The sequence below is a fragment of the Nansenia antarctica genome (genome assembly GCF_963989245.1).
Source record: "Nansenia antarctica genome assembly, chromosome: 18".
Lineage (NCBI taxonomy): Eukaryota > Metazoa > Chordata > Actinopteri > Argentiniformes > Microstomatidae > Nansenia > Nansenia antarctica.
The window spans coordinates 18,801,833-18,820,490 of record NC_137691.1 but is presented as its reverse complement, the minus strand read 5'-3'; the positions used below and the strand labels follow the sequence as shown (position 1 = coordinate 18,820,490).

Below are 18,658 nucleotides of genomic sequence, written 5' to 3'. Positions count from 1 at the left end.
GCTAGTGGCACATTTCAGAACACGTATCAGTGTAACTGATTGGTCTGACTGAGGATTTCATCTAGGTTCTATTCAGCAAAGTTGAAAAAATAATATAGTCCTCAGTCTAGGCTCATCAAGCAAAACAACCTAAAAAATGATATTCTTAACATGGTCGTCAACTAAACAAAAATCTATGGAGATCCACAATAGATTGATTGATAGGTCAGTAGTAGCTACAGTACCGGTTAATGCTAAGTGGGATGCTTGGGATGGCCTAAACTGTGACGTCATCTCATTGAAGTTGATTGACGTTGGCTAGGCGTTGTGGTTCTGGTTATGTTTAGGGTAAGGGTTAGGTTAAAACAGGAAGAGTTAGGGTTAAGGTAAAGGTTAAAACAGGGAAGGGTTATGGTTAAGATTAGGGTCGTCCCAAGGATCCCACTTAGCGTCTGCACTACAGTATACTGTATGATCTTCCTAGCAACTCCTCCTGCCCAGTGTTGCTGATCACCATGGTTACTGTCCGTTCCTGCACTCTGGATCCACATACTGCTGGAGGACTCTCCTCTGCCTGGCCTGGGAGGGAGGGGACACAGGAAGACGACACAAACACACAACACTTTATTTTAGTCAACACATATAACACATTCATTTGTCTATAATATTTTGTGTTTGCTTTCTACCTTGCCCCTCAAGACACCCCCCCCCCCCCCCACACCCACCCACACACACACACACACACACACACACACACACACACACACACACACACACACACACCTGTACAACAATGAAAACAATGAAAGATTGGCCTTAGGGAGGCTAGGCAGTAACCCCAAAGCTGCTGCTTCAATCCCTGGATGTGAGCCAGTGATTGGAGGGTTACTGAAATCACATCTAACTGGGCCAGCTACGACAAGTACTTAACATACCATGAGAATAAGAAAACACTGAATAAAAACCTAATCAATTGCTAGTAATACCCCAACTTTGCCCAATTAGCAACTTATTCTTACAAATAAGCTACAAATTATTTGTAAATTGTGTAATACTATTAGTGTTCCCCATACTGAAGTGTACTAAACAAACATTAACATGTCGTGACGTTAGAATTATAAGGTTCTATCTCCATTCTTGTCAAAATGTAGTTTTTTACATAATCTGATCCATTAGGTGTTTATTAATGCCTGTGTGGTGTTATTTTTAAAATGTTGACATTTTTGAGTTAGTAATTAATAAAATACAAAGGTTCCATCTCACAAAACATAATGGAATGTAAAAACGTTGACGTCAATATCTCTGAACTGCCCTAAACGGAGATAGAACCTTATCATTCTAAGCTCACGATTAGACAACACCCCATAGTACCACATTATCTCTACAACCCAGTTGTAACTAATTAAACTAACAATACTGAGATTAAATCATATCTGTTAGAGGCTCTTGGCCAACAGCAGTCACATACTGTCCATTGCACAGTCTCACTTTGGATAGCAAGCTGCGTACTTACACTCAGACTCCACGTGGATTTTAAGGGATGCCAATCGCGTCACAACATCGTCCTCCCCCTCGGCGTCGGTGTAGTGGAACCCGGTGTACCCTCTCTCCTCCACACAATAGCTGATAAACCTAACAACACAGAGCACGTCGAGGAAACAATACATTGATTCACCAGAGTCAGGGCGGGGAGGGCCTCTCTCTGTCTGCTGTGCTATGAAAGAGGAGAGGAGAGGAGAGAGAAGAGGAGAGCACCGACAGGTGTTCTGTATGGGGGACAAAAGCGGTTGTCAGGTCGACTTCTAAACCGCTGCTGGCTCTTACCTCTCCCAGGTGGGGTCCTTGTTGAGGATAACGGGGTTCCCCACCACGATCAGCAGGGCCTTGGCTCTGGTCATGGCCACATTGAACCTCTGCAGGGAAATAGACAGTGTGCAGATTTACTGGCCAAAGAGACAAAACACTCTTTGCTCTTTGATTTACTTGATCTATTACTATAACTATCTGTAATAATAATAATAACAATAATACATTAGACTTAAGGCCAATGCACACAGCGTGCGATTTTGTCGCACGACGACATTTGATTCTCAATTCACAACATGTGCATTGGTGTGAATTGAGAATCGAATGTTGTCGTGCGACAATATCGCATCGCACACCGTGTGCATTGTCTCATTCAAAACGATGGAATCGAATTCGGCCGTGTGCATTGGCCTTTATATAGCGCTTTTCTAGACACTCAAAGACGCTTTACAAACTGAAAAGATCGAGTAGTAATAAAAAATAAATAAAGGAAAGTATAATTAGTGCTGGGGACACATGGGGAGGAGAGGGGGAGAGGGTTAACTGGTGAAGGCGAGCTTGAAGAGGTGGGTTTTGAGGGCCTGTTTAAATGTTGGCAGGGTGTTGGCCTGTCTGATGTGGTTGGGGAGGGCGTTCTAGAGGGACGGGGCTGCGGCTGAAAAGGCCCCATCACCCCAGTTCCGGAACTTGGTCCTGGTGGTCTGGAGGGTGGTTTGGTCGGCAGACCTGAGGCAACGGGAGGGGGTGTGGAGGGGGACGAGGTCGGCAAGGTAGGAGGGGGCCAGATTGTTGATGGGTGGTGAGTAGGATTGTGAATTGGATCCTGTATTTGACCGGGAGCCAGTGTAGGTTCTGGAGGACAGGGGTGATGTGGTCACGGGCGGCGAGTGGAGGTGAGCAGACGGGCAGCAGAGTTCTGGACGTATTGGAGTTTGTTTAGGATGTTATTAGGCAAACCGTAGAGGATGCTGTTGCAGCAGTCGAGTCGGGAAGTTATGAGGGCGTGGATGAGTGTTTCAGCAGCGGAAAAGGACAGGGGGCACACTGTGGGTGACTGGAGCGGTGGAGGATTGACAGTTATTTATTGAGATGTATTGATGTCTGTCTGAGTGATAGGAGTTGAATCAGGAGAGGGCGGTGCCGGTTATGCCAATGGAGTGTTGGAGACGGGTGAGGAGGATGGAATGGTTGATGGTGTCAAAGGTGGCGCTGAGGTTCGAGGAGGATGAGGATGGTGAGGTGGCCAGAGTCAGCAGAGTGGGGGAAAGCTTTTTTCCCCTGACGGAGACGAGACGAGACGTGACGTTAATGGAGATCATGTGACACTGACGTGATGAAATAATACATGCAATGTTGTCGGTCAAAAAGACGAGACAAAATGAAGAGTTCATTTGCAAAAACCGCTAAATTCTTAAAAAAAAAAAAACTACTGACTGTCGTGGGTTATTCTTAAGACATAGCACATTCTGAACCCTAACTCTGAACCCTAACTCACTCATATTCGAGGGTTGTAGTCCGAGTGGAGACATACGGACGCTAGACAGAATCCATTTATTGACAGAGACAGAGATAGAAACAGACAGGAGATTGGTAGATATTGATAGATAGACATAGAACATACAAAGATAGTCATAGATTCATAATTGCAACACATAGGCTAGCCAGATAGATACACATACATAAAAAAAAATCGTTGCCTTTTCATGTACACAAGCAATAAATATGTTATTGTTCACATAAGCACATCTCAGTCCAGTTCCCACAATATAGCTGTTTAGGGTAATGGTTGGGGCTAGGCATTTCCCAAAGAATTGATTGTAAACTGTTTCAGACTTTAGCCTCAATGAGTCAGTTCTGCAATGAGCTTGTCTGGTCACCACTGTGGTAGCTCTTTAACTACTTAGACTTCTTTATGAATATAGAGTATAATAATATAAATAGCACCTAGTTTTGATTGTGCAGACTTTTTGTTCAAGTCTGCACAATCAAAACTAGGTTCTGTTAGTATTATCTAATTCTCTAATCTAATACTCATAATAGAAGTCAATGCAGTAGTTTATGCAGGTTATGCAGACATGTTAATGCAGACAACTCTGATGTCTACATGAAGGACAAACGAAGCTAGCTGAAACATCAGTGCTACTTAATAGTGGAACAGTTCTATTTTTCAGAAGTTGCATCTGTTCTGACATTGTGTTTAATGGCGAAAACTAAAATGTAATCTGTTTTCTAAACCGAGACAACAAAAAAGACTAAGATGAGACTAAAATGCTCAGACCTGTAGTTGACTAAAACTTGACTAAACCAAAAAAAATAAGGTGACTAAATATGATAAAAACTAAAAAGAGCATTTGATACATGACTAAGACTAAAACTGACTAAATATGATAAAAACTAAAAAGAGCATTTGATACATGACTAAGACTAAAACAAAAATTTAAAATAGCTGCACTAGACACTAGAGAGGAGTATGTCGTCGGTGGTTTTTAGTAGTGCTGTTTCAGTGCAGTGTTTGGAACGGAAGCCAGATTGGAATGGTTCATATGGTTCAATGGTTGGAGTCAAGGTGGGATTTGAGTTGGGCAGCAACAACTTTCTTGAGGATTTTGACAGGAAGGTGAGATTGGGTTGAGACCGGGTTTTTTAACTATGGGGGTAATAGCAGCGAGCTTGAGGGCAGGGAGGGCAAAGCCGGTGGACAGGGAGGAGTTAATTATGTTTGTGATGAGTGGGGAGAGTGTGGGGAGACAGGCCTTGACTAGGGAGGAGGGAATGGGGTCCACGGCGCAGGTTGAGGACTTCATGCTGGTGACTGTGGAGGATAGGACGGAATCAGTGATTGGACTGAAAGATGTAAGAGGATTACTTGGGGGTCGTGGGGGGTTTGGAATGGGGGGTCAGGGAGGGTAGTGGGAGAGGCAGCTGTCAACTGGTTGTGTATTGTGTCATAATAATGTAATAATATGTATAATATAATTATATAATTATGATATATTATTATAATATGTATAATAATAATGTCATAAACGCAATGCACACACGCACGCACACACAGACACACACAGATACACACAGACACACACAGACACACACAGACACACACAGATACACACAGACACACACAGACACACACAGACACACACAGACACACACAGATACACACAGACACACACAGACACACACAGATACACACAGACACACACAGACACACACAGATACACACAGACACACACAGACACACACAGACACACACACACACACACACACAGATACACACAGATACACACAGATACACACGCACACAGGAAGTAAAAGTAGAGTTAAGACCTTTTCGTTAGTCAGGAAGCCGATGTTGAAGTCTCGGTCCATCTTGACGTAGTTGATGCTGCTGCGGACCGTCGACACCATGATCACCTTCCTCTCCTGGCCCTGGAACTCCTCCACTGAACCCACCTGCAATCATGTACACGTCAACATCAAGTGTGGTTTTGTAATTGCTGATTGTATTATTGGTATATTGTTGTGTCGTCTGATTCTAGTATGTGTAACTGTAACTGAATGTGAGCTGCTTTCTTAGCCAGGTCTCCCTCGAAATGATTGTTTTCTTCCTATTTATCTCTGGGGACTTCCTTAGTTAAATAAAGGTTCTCCAAACAATAGAACATAGGTGGGAGAGGCCTGTCGCCATATATACTATATACATTACAAAAAGAAAGGAAATGACAACAGCCGACATGCAATTTCTTCCGGATGTCCACCAGGCATGCTCATTGAACTATGAATACTGTAGGTGTTCCAGGCTGAGAGAGGGGGGGGCATTGATCAGCATTCATGATGAAGTCTCAACCACATTCAAACATCATCTAAATTGCATAAGCTTGCGCCACCAAATCCGGCTGTAATGCACTTCACCCTCCAATGCCTGTGGAGATTTTTCTCTGGTGTCTCATCTTTCAATTTCCACGGGCATAGATAGGAGGATGAATTGCCTCACTGCTAAACACGTTCGGAATTAGAGATTAGAGCTTTCTGGATCTTCTCAACCTATTAAAAACAGCAAATGTGAAATGTATCCATATTAGCATATTAGTAGGGGAGATCAGTCAAAAACAAACTGGAGGGGATGACTCATTCTGCACACGGTCAGTTGTGTTCTCTCCCTGGCTAACAAACAATCTGGCAAATCTCCACGAACATAGTTTCAGAAAGTAACTTAGTACCTACAATATTGTTCTCCTGCCGTCTTAAGAGTTGAATTGTCTATGGATCCTAACTTCAAATGTTTATGATTAATCTTCTGTTGGCTCCAAATTGACATGTTTGACACATTTCAGAATTGTTGACAGCTAAGCTGGCAGATGAGGTTCGTCATGGCTGCGAGGGTTGGGTATGAATGTTATCAGTGTTACAATTGACCCTAGGCAAGCAGCCACTCTCTTAACATCACTCTCTTTCATACACATCCTAATATACTTTCGGAGGAGTATATGTGCCGCGCGCTACAGAGGGCCGTCCTGATATGATCCGTCAAGATGGCACAGCTTGACGACACCACAGTGGATGGAACCCACGCAGCATGCGCCTCTGGAACAGAGACAGAGCGTCCCACTAACACGCCTGACAGCCTAGACTCACACAGAGCCTTTTGATGGTCGCGGCCGATAAGGACACACAAACTGATTATAAGTGGGAGGGATCTGTTTTTCACCTTGACGCTTGAGGCCGCAGTGGGCCAGCTTGGACGTGGTGTTAGGAGCAGACGACTCATTGGAAAATCTCAGTTTGTTCATAGTGTGTGACTTCCTCCTGGAGAGCTACCGTCTTGCAGGTTTTCACTCTGAGCCTAACCTAACACACCTGATTCTACTAATTAGCTACTTGTCAATACCTTGTTTAGCTAAATCAGGTGTACTAGGGGAGGCTAGGATATTTAGAGCATGGTGCAGACCGTTATTATGGGTTAGCTCCCAAATAGGTGAGCTAATCATATCGATATATACATAGATGAATTGACTGAGAGAAAGAGATGCTACAGGATCTTTCGCTGACAGGGGCAAATGTAACGACCAAAAACGGTCGAGTGGTCTTTGAGTAAGAGTTGAATGCAAAACATGTTACGTTTGCCCCCTTGGTCTCCCCTATGTCATAGGGTTGGTGTACAGTAGTAGCAAGTGCCGTCTAACTTGTTTCCGGTAGGGTGCGATGATGCCAACGTCTTTGGGGGAGAGTTTGGGCAGGCCTCTCTTGCCCTGGGTTTGCTTCAGTTTGGTGAGGTAGTCGACCAGGACCTCGATCTCGGTCACGTTGAAGAAGGATGGACTGTTGGAGTCTCTCTCGTCCTTGCCCATCACTCCGTGGAATATCACCGGGAAACCCTGTGCACAGAGTGTGACCTAGTGAGTCACTAGGCTGCTGGCAAACTCAACATCCTGGATTAGGAACCAAGAGATTAGCAAGCCAAAGACACAGTAATAGTAAGAGCAGTGGCACCCTACTTCATACACCAGTACCGTAGCTACTAGGTCATGTGGGAACACGTCTTCATTGTCTCTGATCTTAGAAGCTTAGATCTTCCTGAAACATGCAAAAAGTGTGTTTGCAATATTTATTGCTAAATTCAGCAGAACTACTGTAGAACACGGACCACTAGCTTCATGAGAGAGAGAGAGAGAGAGAGAGAGAGAGAGACGGATGTGGTGTTAAATATGCTGCTGCTGCTAGTGTTAATCATGTCTCAGGAATAGCTCAGTGAACAGGGGAGATGAGAGGGCTGCCATGACCTAGACACACTGAGATAATTACAGAACGGAGGGGTCCCAGGAGAGGGAGAGTGACACACACCTCACACACAGAGTGGGACAGAAGACGGGAGTGTGAAACAGAACAGATCAAATATAGAGAAAAGGGAGAAGGAGGAGGCAGGGAGTGTTCAACCTGTGATAAAAACCTTCAGTATTTGTCTCCACATCTACAGTACTGTTACCAGTCGAAAGCTGGCGGAGGTAGAAATCAGAAATCACTGTAATGCATGGAACGGAATGAAGAATGGTACCAAAATCTACCTCCGACCAGCTTCCCTTGACTGTAACACATAAGACCGAATACAACGGCTATTCCTGTAGAAAACACAGTCATGATGAACTGATAAATAAATACAGAGATACAGAGGGATATAACCGCACTATATTCCAAAGCTGACGCACCTTTTGAGGCAGATACTCCCAGTTGCTGTAGGACTCCCGGGCCCACTGGTCTGCAAACACCTGCAGTTCCTTATCGTAGAAGAGCTCGTTAGGGGTTTTCAGGATGGCAGGATGAGACCTAGGGGAATATGGAGGTACTGTAGATGAGCTCAATCTACCGTGACAATACATGGGAAGACATTGGAACCGAGGTGTGTGTATGTGTGTGTGTGTCTACCTGTAGTTGCGAAGGAGCTTGGTAACAAAGCGATTGTCGAAGTGGCCGTGTTCTCTTTCCTTCTGGTACAGAGGGTTGTCTCTCATCAGCCTCTCCAGCAGAGAGATCCCTGGGGAACATGGGTAACGCAGAACACTGCAATATGTCAATAAAGCCTATTACATTGTACAGTATTTCTATATTGTTTTTGAACAGAGATAAAAACATGCTCATGATGATGATAATGGTGATGGTGATGATGATGATGATGATGATGATGAGGATGAGGATGATGATGACGATGACGATGATGATGATGATGATGATGATGATGATGATGATGAGAGTATTGGTTCTCACCCAGTCCGTACTGCAGAGCCAGGGGGGATCGTAGGATGGGTCCGAGCTGTTTAGGGTCTCCTGCCAACACCAGCTGGCCCTTCCCAGAATGCAGCAGTCCTGTAGGAACAAATGTTATTTCCAACATTCCTGAATAATGGAGATATCTGCCCAACTCAGTAAAAGAATGGAGTAGAAAAACATATAATACTGGAAAGACAAAAATCCCTACAACACTGCCTACTTACAACAACACCTACAAGAGACCTTCTTCCAAATGTAGTTAATATATAAGCAGTATTACAAGTTTTACTTGACACCTTCTAATGTTCCTGATACACTGCAGCTAGTCTGAAAATGCCCTATGTTGGATCACACATAGAGAGAAACCCCTGGGTATTCCATCAACGTCGCAAAAGGAAAATCTAGGCTTATTTCAGTCAAGGCGTAAACATTTTTTTTCCCTTTAGCGATGTTGGTGGAATACCCCCCTGGATTGTCCATGTCTCACCTGCGATAGCTACGATGCACTCTGGTTCCACTGCTTGCCCTGCCTCATCCACAAACACATGGGTGAAGTGGCCCGCGGGGATGCCCCCAGACACAAGCCTAGGAGGAGGACACCAAGAGAGACAGTGATGAGCTCAGTTGGTAGAGCATGGCGCTAGCAACACTAAGATTATGGGTTGGTTACCGACGGTTACCGACAGTACTCATTGTACTGTAAGTCGCTTTGGATAAAAGCATCTGGTAATATGGCATATATTTTAACATGTATTCTAATTTACAGCCTACATAATTATTGTTCTGTTGTTCTTTTTACAATTGTCTTTTTAAACAATGTTTTTTATGTCCTAACACCAACCTCACCAAGTCAATTTCCTCTGAAAATTCCTATGAAGATTCTGATATGATATAAGCCTGAGAGACAAAACAAGGACCATAAGTTAAAAGCAGCCGTACCGTCCAGCTGTCACCAGCGTAGTCACGATGACCTTGTAGCCCATCAGAACCTCCTTGGTAGGAAACACAAAGCTGTCCTGGCTTTCATCCCAGTTACACTGCCCCTGGAAAGATAGGGAACACGGGGGAAATGGCGAGAGTGATATAGCTTGTGCTGTCTACAGCTATTTCACAGATAAAACACCTGGTCAAACTTCATCCTTGAGACGGTCATCAACACTCTTCAGAAAAGACTCATTAAATGACTCAAATGAAACACATTTGGTCGTGTCAATGAAACGGCAGCATTATAATTCAGCTCTCCACTGCATACTCTGCATACAGCATATTAAACAGGAGAGAAAAGCTAGGAATTCCCGGGTGGGAGGGAGGAGTGAGTTTACCACATCGACTCAGTTATACATAGTGTAGATCAGTGGACGCCAGGGGAAGGTGGAAATCAGAGAACGGGGCTACGTTCGATTACCGTTCCTCGTTCCGTTTCATGCATTACAACAAGCGTCTGGTTTCTACCTCCACCAGCCTCCCCTGATGGGCCTCTAGTCTGGCTCACCAGCAGGGTTTGAGGCACAGTCCTGGGGTCTCTGCTGCTGGCGTACAGACGGAACACACTGTGGCCGTCCATGTGTCCCAGCAGGCGCTCACACAGCAGGTCTGAGGCGCTGTTAGAAGGAGCGCAGGCCAGGATGTGGCCAGATGGCTCGGCCCTCTTCAGCTAGCAAACATAGACACAACAGGGACAGTGAAATGTGTGAAATGTGTGAAACCAGGACCAGAATAGTAGACATTGTTGTGTTTTTAATGAGGCAACTCTGTGTGTTCCAGATTTGTCCGATAGTAATAAGTCAGTCATTCATTCAGTCATTCATTCATTCATTCATTCAGTCATTCATTCAGTCATTCATTCAGTCATTCATTCAGTCATTCATTCAGTCAGTCATTCATTCAGTCATTCATTCGTTCAGTCAGTCAGTCAGTCAGTCAGTCATTCATTCATTCATTCAGTCAGTCAGTCAGTCAGTCAGTCATTCATTCAGTCAGTCAGTCAGTCATTCATTCAGTCAGTCAGTCAGTCAGTCATTCATTCAGTCATTCATTCATTCATTCGTTCAGTCAGTCATTCATTCATTCATTCATTCAATCATTCAGAGGCAGTGGAACGTGTGAAAAGAGAACCTTATGATTACTACTTACTGAACTGCTAAGAAAAGTATAAGATCAACCTAATAGGAAGAAAGCAAAGAGGATAAGGGATATTATCAACACACAATAATGAATTTACAGTAAGACCCCCCATATGAATACCTGATTCATAGCTTCGACTAGAGTGATGGTTTTGCCAGTTCCTGGGGGCCCAAATACGAGGTAAGGAGCAGGCTTAGACACCCCGGAGACGATCCGCTGGATGACGGCGTACTGTTCCGGGTTGTTCTCCAGCTGACTGTTGAACATGCTGGGGACGACCACAAGAGAAGTACTCATATAAGATATCTCATATAAGATCTCATATAAGATACGTTAGATCCAAAGTTTCTCATATAAGATACGTTAGATCCAAAGTTTCTCATATAAGATACGTTAGATCCAAAGTTTCTCATAAGATACGTTAGATCCAAAGTTTCTCATATAAGATACGTTAGATCCAAAGTTTCTCATATAAGATACGTTAGATCCAAAGTTTCTCATATAAGATACGTTAGATCCAAAGTTTCAAGGAGTATTGCAGAATTGTGCAGGGCAAAACATATTCTGGAACAGAGGATGTTGTATGCTCTATATTGTTGTCTTGTCTTACCATATTTGAGTTACTGTGTGGAGATATGGGGGAATGCATATAAAAGCACTCTAAAACCATTGATTACACTACAGAAAAAAGCTATGAGAATTGTACATAAGGTCGGATTTCGTGATCACACAAATAACTTGTTCCTAATGTCAAATGCCTTAAAGCTTACAAATTTAAACTGGCACAGTTAATGTATAAAGCAAAGACTCATGAACTCCCAGGTAACATTCAAAAAGTATTTATAGAGAGGGATAAGGGATATCATTTGAGAGGTAACTACAACTTTAACAAGGGTTATGCTCGCACAAATCTCAGGAGCAGGTGCATATCATTCTACGGAGTTACCATGTGGAATGGGCTAGATGAAAAAATTAAGGAAAGCAGAAATATTGCTCTATTTAAAAAAAGGTTTAAAGGAATGACTTTTGTTAACTACCAAAATGAGGAAAGGGAAGGTTGTTAATCTTCTGGATACTAAGATGTGGTTTCTTTTGTATTACATTGTGGATACTGATGTTTGTTATTTATTTATTTTGTGTTGTTTGAGATTGAGATTGAGAGAATGTTTAAGTATTAAGAATGGAAAATTATGTTTATTTATTTATTTTGTGTTGTTTCAATATTAAGAATGAAAAATTATTAGTACTGTTGATACTGTAATTTATGAATTAATTAATTGTATAATTTAAGTATAATTGTTCTCACTTGAAAGTGAGGGATAGGGGTAGGACATGATAAGCTTAGGCTTCATCCTACTCCCTTTCCAACATTGATAGGCCTGTACTCTTCATATTAGTTATTTGCTATGTTCCAAATAAAAGATTAATTCATTCATTCATTCATTCACATACAGGTGCATCTCAAGAAATATATATATTGTGGAAAAGTTCAATATTTTACGTAATTTAATTCAAAAAGTTAAACTTTCATATATTCTAGATTCATTACACATGAAGTTAAATATTTCAAGCCTTTTTTGTTTGAATGTTGATGATTACGGCTAACAGCTCATGAAAATCAAAAATCCATATCTCCAAATATTATTATTTATTATTATGAGTATTACATAAGACCAATCAAAAAAGGGATTTATAATACAGAAATGTCGACCTTCTGAAAACTATGTTCATTTATGCACTCAATACTTGGTCGGGGCTACTTTTGCACGAATTACTGCATCAATGCGGCGTGGCATAGAGGCAATCAGCCTGTGGCAAATGTTGAATTTCATTTGGAAATCACCAGAGTCTGGAGGAAGAGTGGAGAGGCACAGGCACAGAATCCAAGTTGCTTGAAGTCCAGTGTGAAGTTTTCACAGTCAGTGATGATTTGGGGTATGTCATCTCTCATCTGCTGTGTCTTATCAAGCCCAGAGTCAACGTAGCCGTCTACAAGGAGATCTTAGAGCACTTCATGCTTCCGTCTGCTGACAAGCTTTATGGAGATGCTGATTTCATTCTCCAGCAGGACTTGACGAGCTGAAGGCCGCTATGCTATCAAAGCCTGGGCTTCCATAACCCCTCAGCAGTGCCACAGGTTGACTGTCTCCATGCCACGCCGCATTGATGCAGTAATTTGTGCAAAAGGAGCCCCGACCAAGTATTGAGTGCATAAATTAACATACTTTTCAGAAGGTTGACATTTCTGTAATATAAATCCCTTTTTTGATTGGTCTTATGTCATATTTAAATATTTTGAGATACTGGGTTTTTTATTTTCATGAGCTGTTAGCCGTAAAACATCAACATTAAAACAAAAAAAGCTTGACATATTTCACTTTATGTGTAATGAATCTAGAATATATGAAAGTTTAACTTTTTGAATTAAATTACCGAAAATAATTAACCTTTCCACGATATTCATATTCTTTGAGATGCACCTGTATGTAGCAGTGGGGATTACTCTAGGTAGCAGTGGGGAATACTCACCAAATCTGCATTGCAGTATTTTGGCTTGACTCGTTTGTGTTGTGATTTTCAACAACGTTGAAATGTACTTCTGTGTTTCAAACTAAAAGTCTGAACATTTTGATTGGTTGCCGACTTGCGGCCCAAATGACCAGACCATGTCACATATCTCAGTCATCACACACGCAGGCACGCAGGCACGCAGGCACGCAGGCACGCAGGCACGCAGGCACGCAGGCACGCAGGCACGCAGGCACGCACACACATTATATGTCTATAAAGGGAGGGCAATCAGTAGCAAGGACGATCCAGACCTGAGTTTGTGCAGGGGGGCGTTCTTGACCCCTGACCCCGTGGGGAAGAGCACCTCCCCCAGGCCGTGTTGAGCTGCCAGGGCCACCGCCCGATGCTGCAGCTTCAGGGGGAAGCGGTTAATGGTGAACTCTACATCAAACTTCATGTTACTGATGAAGCTCTGCACCAGCCTGAACACACACAGAGAAGTAGAGGACCTATTAATAAGCTTTCCAACACAAGTGGGAGATCGCACAACAAGCATAAAACATGGATGAGAATAATATTTATTTAAACCAGCTCCTTTCCCTTCTTGTTTTTTTTCTTGTTTTTTTCTTTCCTAGCACCAGGGGAGCCCCCCTCCCAAATTTCGTTGTTTGGTACCTGTACTATAGCAATGACAATAAAGACCATTCATTCATTCATTCATTCATTCATTCATTCATTCATTCATTCATTCATTCATTCATTCATTCATTCATTCAACTCTACAACGACGGAGGAGGAGGCTACAACTTTTAAGCCAGAGCCTAACCCTTCAGATAATGTTAGAAGAGAAATATCAGTGTGCTGTTACAGTTGAATGGGAAAGTATGTCCAAACCTTTGACTGGGACTGTACATTAAAACTAACGAGGTCTGTCTTACTTCTTGGAGAAGCCCAGCTTGACACTGTCCAGCTCCACTCTGTGAACGTAGCCGGTGTACACTGTGATGGGCTGGACCTTGTCTGTAGACTTGGCCACCTTCAGACAGTCCCCTCTCAGGACAGAGGGCCTGTTCTCAGCTACCCCAGGGACCTGGTGAAGACAACACTCATTGATTTGTATTCATTTATTTATTTGATTTCACCTATAGTTAACCAGGAGGTCCATTGAGATTAAAATCTATTTTTCGAGGGAGACCTGGAGGCCAAGAAAGCACACTAGTACAGATACAAGATACAACATAATGTAATGTGCTCATAGGAACCATAACCAAACAACAATGAAGGCTTTTTAATAACATCAAACATCCAATACTGTATACTGTACAATACTGTACTGTATGTACACAAAAGAGTTACTCTCTTGCAAGTCAATTGGGAACCAAATGAACTTAGTAACTTACTCTACAAAGTTAAAGGTTCAAGGTGGTATAGTATTAACAATACATACATTGGAAAGTGATCAATATAGGGACAACATTATTTGACTCAGCATTGTCAGTGCTCTCTCTGACTCTCTGAGGCCTGTCCTTACTTGGAGAACCAGGAGTTTCCTGTTGCCTCTGTCCTGAGCCATGGTCTGGTCACGGAGGTCGTACTTCTTGATGTCCACCTCCATCTGGATCTCCTCCAGGTGCAGCAGGAGGTGGAAGCGCTGGGCCTAGGTTCTCATTCTCACAGGACAGTTGAGGAGGCCTCTGGGAAGGCCGGCAACAGACAGACAGACAGGCGGGCGGGCAGAGAGATAGACAGACAAACAGACAGACAGGCAGGCAGAGAGACAGACAGACAGACAGACGGAAGTCAAATGATGCAACATAACCTTATTCAGAGATCTAAATGAATGTCATCAACATTACTTTCTACATGGGCATTGGCCACCATCACTAAGGGCAGCAGGTAAGCCTAGGTCATGTCCTGGGGGGGTATTCCATCAACGTTGCTAAAGGACAATCCAGGCTTATTTTTAAATTTTTCTTATTTAAATAAGCCTGGATTTTTTTACAAGTCTCGCAAGACCTGTCAGAATAAGCCTGGCTTTTCCTTTAGCAACATTGATGGAATACCCCCCTGGTGTACTCTTTAAATCCATTAGGATGTGCCTCGTTACCTGACTGATGGGAGCTTCAGTCTGGCTGAAGGTGAGAGGTACTCTGAGTCCTCCAGTCTTTGTTTCACCAGGTCTTTAAGGTAACCAGGATAGTTGTAGTCTCGTAGTTTCAATACCATCTTTAGAGGTTGGACAACAGAACTGTGTTGGAGAACGACGAAAGGAAAGTTCATATAAATGTACAAATGTATCTGAAATTATGTTCGATTTATTTATTAAAAGCATAGGTGAATGAGATGTACATCAGTAAACAACCAAACCTTTTTAGTGCTAGTTTCTAACAAAAAGCACTGGACACCCTAACTCTCCAGGACAATGGTGGTTGACCAACCATGGTATTACATTGACCCCCCCCTTACTGTGTTGTCAATATGACCTACTGATCTCATTCTCTCTACTGTACCTTTCAGGAGGCTCCCCCTCCTCTATCACCGTGTCCACAGGCTTGTACGCTGCCACCTGATACGGCCTGTAGGGAGCCACTGGCCCCAGCTCCACCGCCAAGAGGGTCCGGGCGGACGCCTCCATCTCCCTCACGATGCAGAAGGGCCGGGACGAGCCCGGGGGGTCCGGGCAGAACTCAAAATACATGGTGGCAGGGAAGTGGCCGTAGTGATGCAGTCTATACTGGACCTCCACCTGATAGCTTTCACCTGTGGAGGACATCATCCAGGGTCAGTTAGGAAGGTAAACATTTCAAGAGCATTTTTTATTGTGTCCAGTACGAAGGCGGTGCTTGTTTTTACTTCATTGCGACCGTATCTTCTTACAATGCTAATAAGCTTGTCTCCAGATAGCACCACCTGTCTGAAGGCAACTTATAGTGTTGTATGAACTCTCGTTCTTCCTTCCTAAAAGTCAGGATTGTGCTTTTAGCACAGCCCTATCTGTTCCTTCCCTCCCTCACCTGGACAAAGGAAGAGAGGACACGCTCTGGTGACTCTCCTCTCATCCGTCAAGGTGAAACAGCGTATCCTGTGCAGCGCCGTGTAGTAGGTGAAGTGGACACAGTCGGGTCCCTTGTTGGCGATGCAGAACTTGACCGCAAACATCTCCCTCAGGCGTTCGACGCTGACCTGTACCTTCCCATTGGTCATCTCCGGGTCTGAGGTGATCTCGACGCCCGCCATGTCAGAGGTCAACTCATCCCTGGTGAGAGGGAGGTAGGCTCACCCGTCAAAATAGCATCTGTAGACAGGACATGGATGAAAACAAGACACACACGCGCACACACACACACACACACACACACACACACACACACACACACGCACACACACACACACACACAGGCCTTGACCTTATCTACTCAACCAAACTCACCTGTTCACCTTTAGTCTATTAAGGATTTCTTTAGCCAGTCTTTTCTTGGGTGACAGTACAGAGCTGACGGGGGTGGAGGCTGAGGATGGAGAGTATGGAGTCTGAAAGGGAGGCGCGGCTGTCGTTCCTCCACTCTCCTGAGGCATGGCGCTGTCCTGAAGAGGCACGCGGGGCCGCCTCCATTGGTCACAGTAGTACACTCGTACCTAAGGTATACCACATGAACAGTGCTCTATAAAAAAGTGTTTTTTTTAAATACTGTATATCCAATAGTATAACATCATTGGGTGCATCTGTAATGTTGTTTAGGGAGATAGAACACCACCATCTACAGTAGGTGCGGCGGTAGTCTAGAGGTTAGAGAGGCCGGCTAGCAAGGTCGCCGGTTCGATCCCCGCCTCAGGAGGAACCTACATGCGCCCTTGAGCAAGGCACTTAAGCCCTAATTACTCCAGGGGCGCCAACTATGGCTGACCCTGTGTCTAGAGCGAAAAATACCACATTGCAACAATTGATTGACAAGGCAAATTGACAAGGCAATTAAAACATTAGGCCTTTTATCATTATTATCATAAGTAACTGGCAGAGTCTTCCTTCTAGGCTACGTTCAGGTAAGAGTTGTTTGGATATGTTTCATGTCACTCTGTATCCTGGTCATACAGCAGACTTCATTGTGTAAGGGTAAGTGCTGCAGTAACAGTGTATCTTGCTCTGGTCCTTACAGTATGGGTCCACACGTTTGACAGGACAGCAGTGGAACATGAGTATTGATTATGGGAACAGTAGCTGAGCAACATACTGTACACTCACACTGTAACTTGGTGCAGAGTTCAGAGGACTTACCTGGGGTTTCACATTTAAGTATACCTTGCCCTGTCTTATGTGGGCTCTGTGGAATTTCAGTAGGGCATAGAAAACGTTTGAAAAGTTGGGGTCTTTTATTCCTTCTCTGAAAAATGTAACAGTAAACCCAAAGTTATACGTCTAGTTGGATCAATGAATCCAAATGATTATGTCTATAACATAAGTTAATATGAATGGCAGGCAGGAACAGGCTGTGACCAGGTGGAACAAGCATAGTAAAATATACCTGCTTTTAAATTCCAAGTTGTAAATGTCACGTAGTTCTTTTCTATCCGTTTTCGAATTTCTCTCTCCCAGAAATTCTATAAAGTCCAATCCTGATTCCAGAGAGTCCATTAGCGATGGCATGTTGCGATGGGATACTGTACAATGTTAACGGGAATCGATCGGAGCCTAATTATGAACTGACGCGCAAACACTTCTATGGAAACATTCAGTCTGCGTCTCTGGGGCCCGTTGGCAAGATGTGTTTTCTAAGGAAAACTAAAAACAGTTTGAGACAGAGACAAACTATTTACGAGTCAACGGATGGTTCGATTTGGTAACGCATACATGTTTAGGTTATTAGTTATTAGTCTTAATTACTTACACATTCTTTCTTAAAATTATACATGAGTTTACACAAGAGTTTTTCCACGTAAGGAACATGGGCGTCTGTACTGGGATAATAGTTTATTGATGATCCCTGGAGGAATCCCGTTACATAACTGAGCTGTCAAATGATGGAGTGAGAAACTCTCACGCTCAAACTGTGTAACCTTGTAGCAAGTAGCAACTACAACTAAACTACATATTTGCGCGAATCTGCAAGTGTTAAAATACGTGTTTATAACATGCACAGTAAGCAGGTATACTGTAGAAATATGATTGAATAAAATACGATAATGAATTGAATGAACTTAATTGCATTTCATTAATATTAATCCGTTTATATATAAAATTCAATAATACAGCAAGAAGGCTAAAGCAGAATGGAAAACTATCCCAGACCGGAGACATTATAGTACTAATCTCATAATGTAAGTGTCCATCGTTAATACTTCGTATTCAACTGTTGAAATACAATAACTGCAAGAACAAGACAGTGGCAGAATGATTGTTTATTATCCATCAACAGTAACAGTACACATTGGACACAAATGTACACAGGCAATACAGATGGATATTATACAGATGCAAACA

General features: G+C 43.2%; 1 protein-coding gene across 1 annotated transcript; it reads right to left on the bottom strand.

Annotated features, from left to right (window-relative positions):
- Positions 1–498: 498 nt before the first annotated feature.
- Positions 499–16,758, bottom strand: mov10a (Mov10 RNA helicase a; the record flags this gene model as incomplete). Its single annotated transcript, XM_080548027.1, has 19 exons — positions 499–558; positions 1,536–1,611; positions 1,804–1,892; positions 5,113–5,238; positions 6,969–7,160; positions 7,989–8,106; positions 8,206–8,314; positions 8,545–8,643; positions 9,035–9,132; positions 9,487–9,590; positions 10,040–10,201; positions 10,792–10,939; positions 13,494–13,664; positions 14,121–14,272; positions 14,714–14,839; positions 15,295–15,430; positions 15,693–15,942; positions 16,197–16,438; positions 16,613–16,758. 19 exons carry the CDS (start codon positions 16,756–16,758, stop codon positions 499–501), a joined length of 2,604 nt encoding a protein of 867 aa, XP_080404153.1.
- Positions 16,759–18,658: the final 1,900 nt, after the last annotated feature.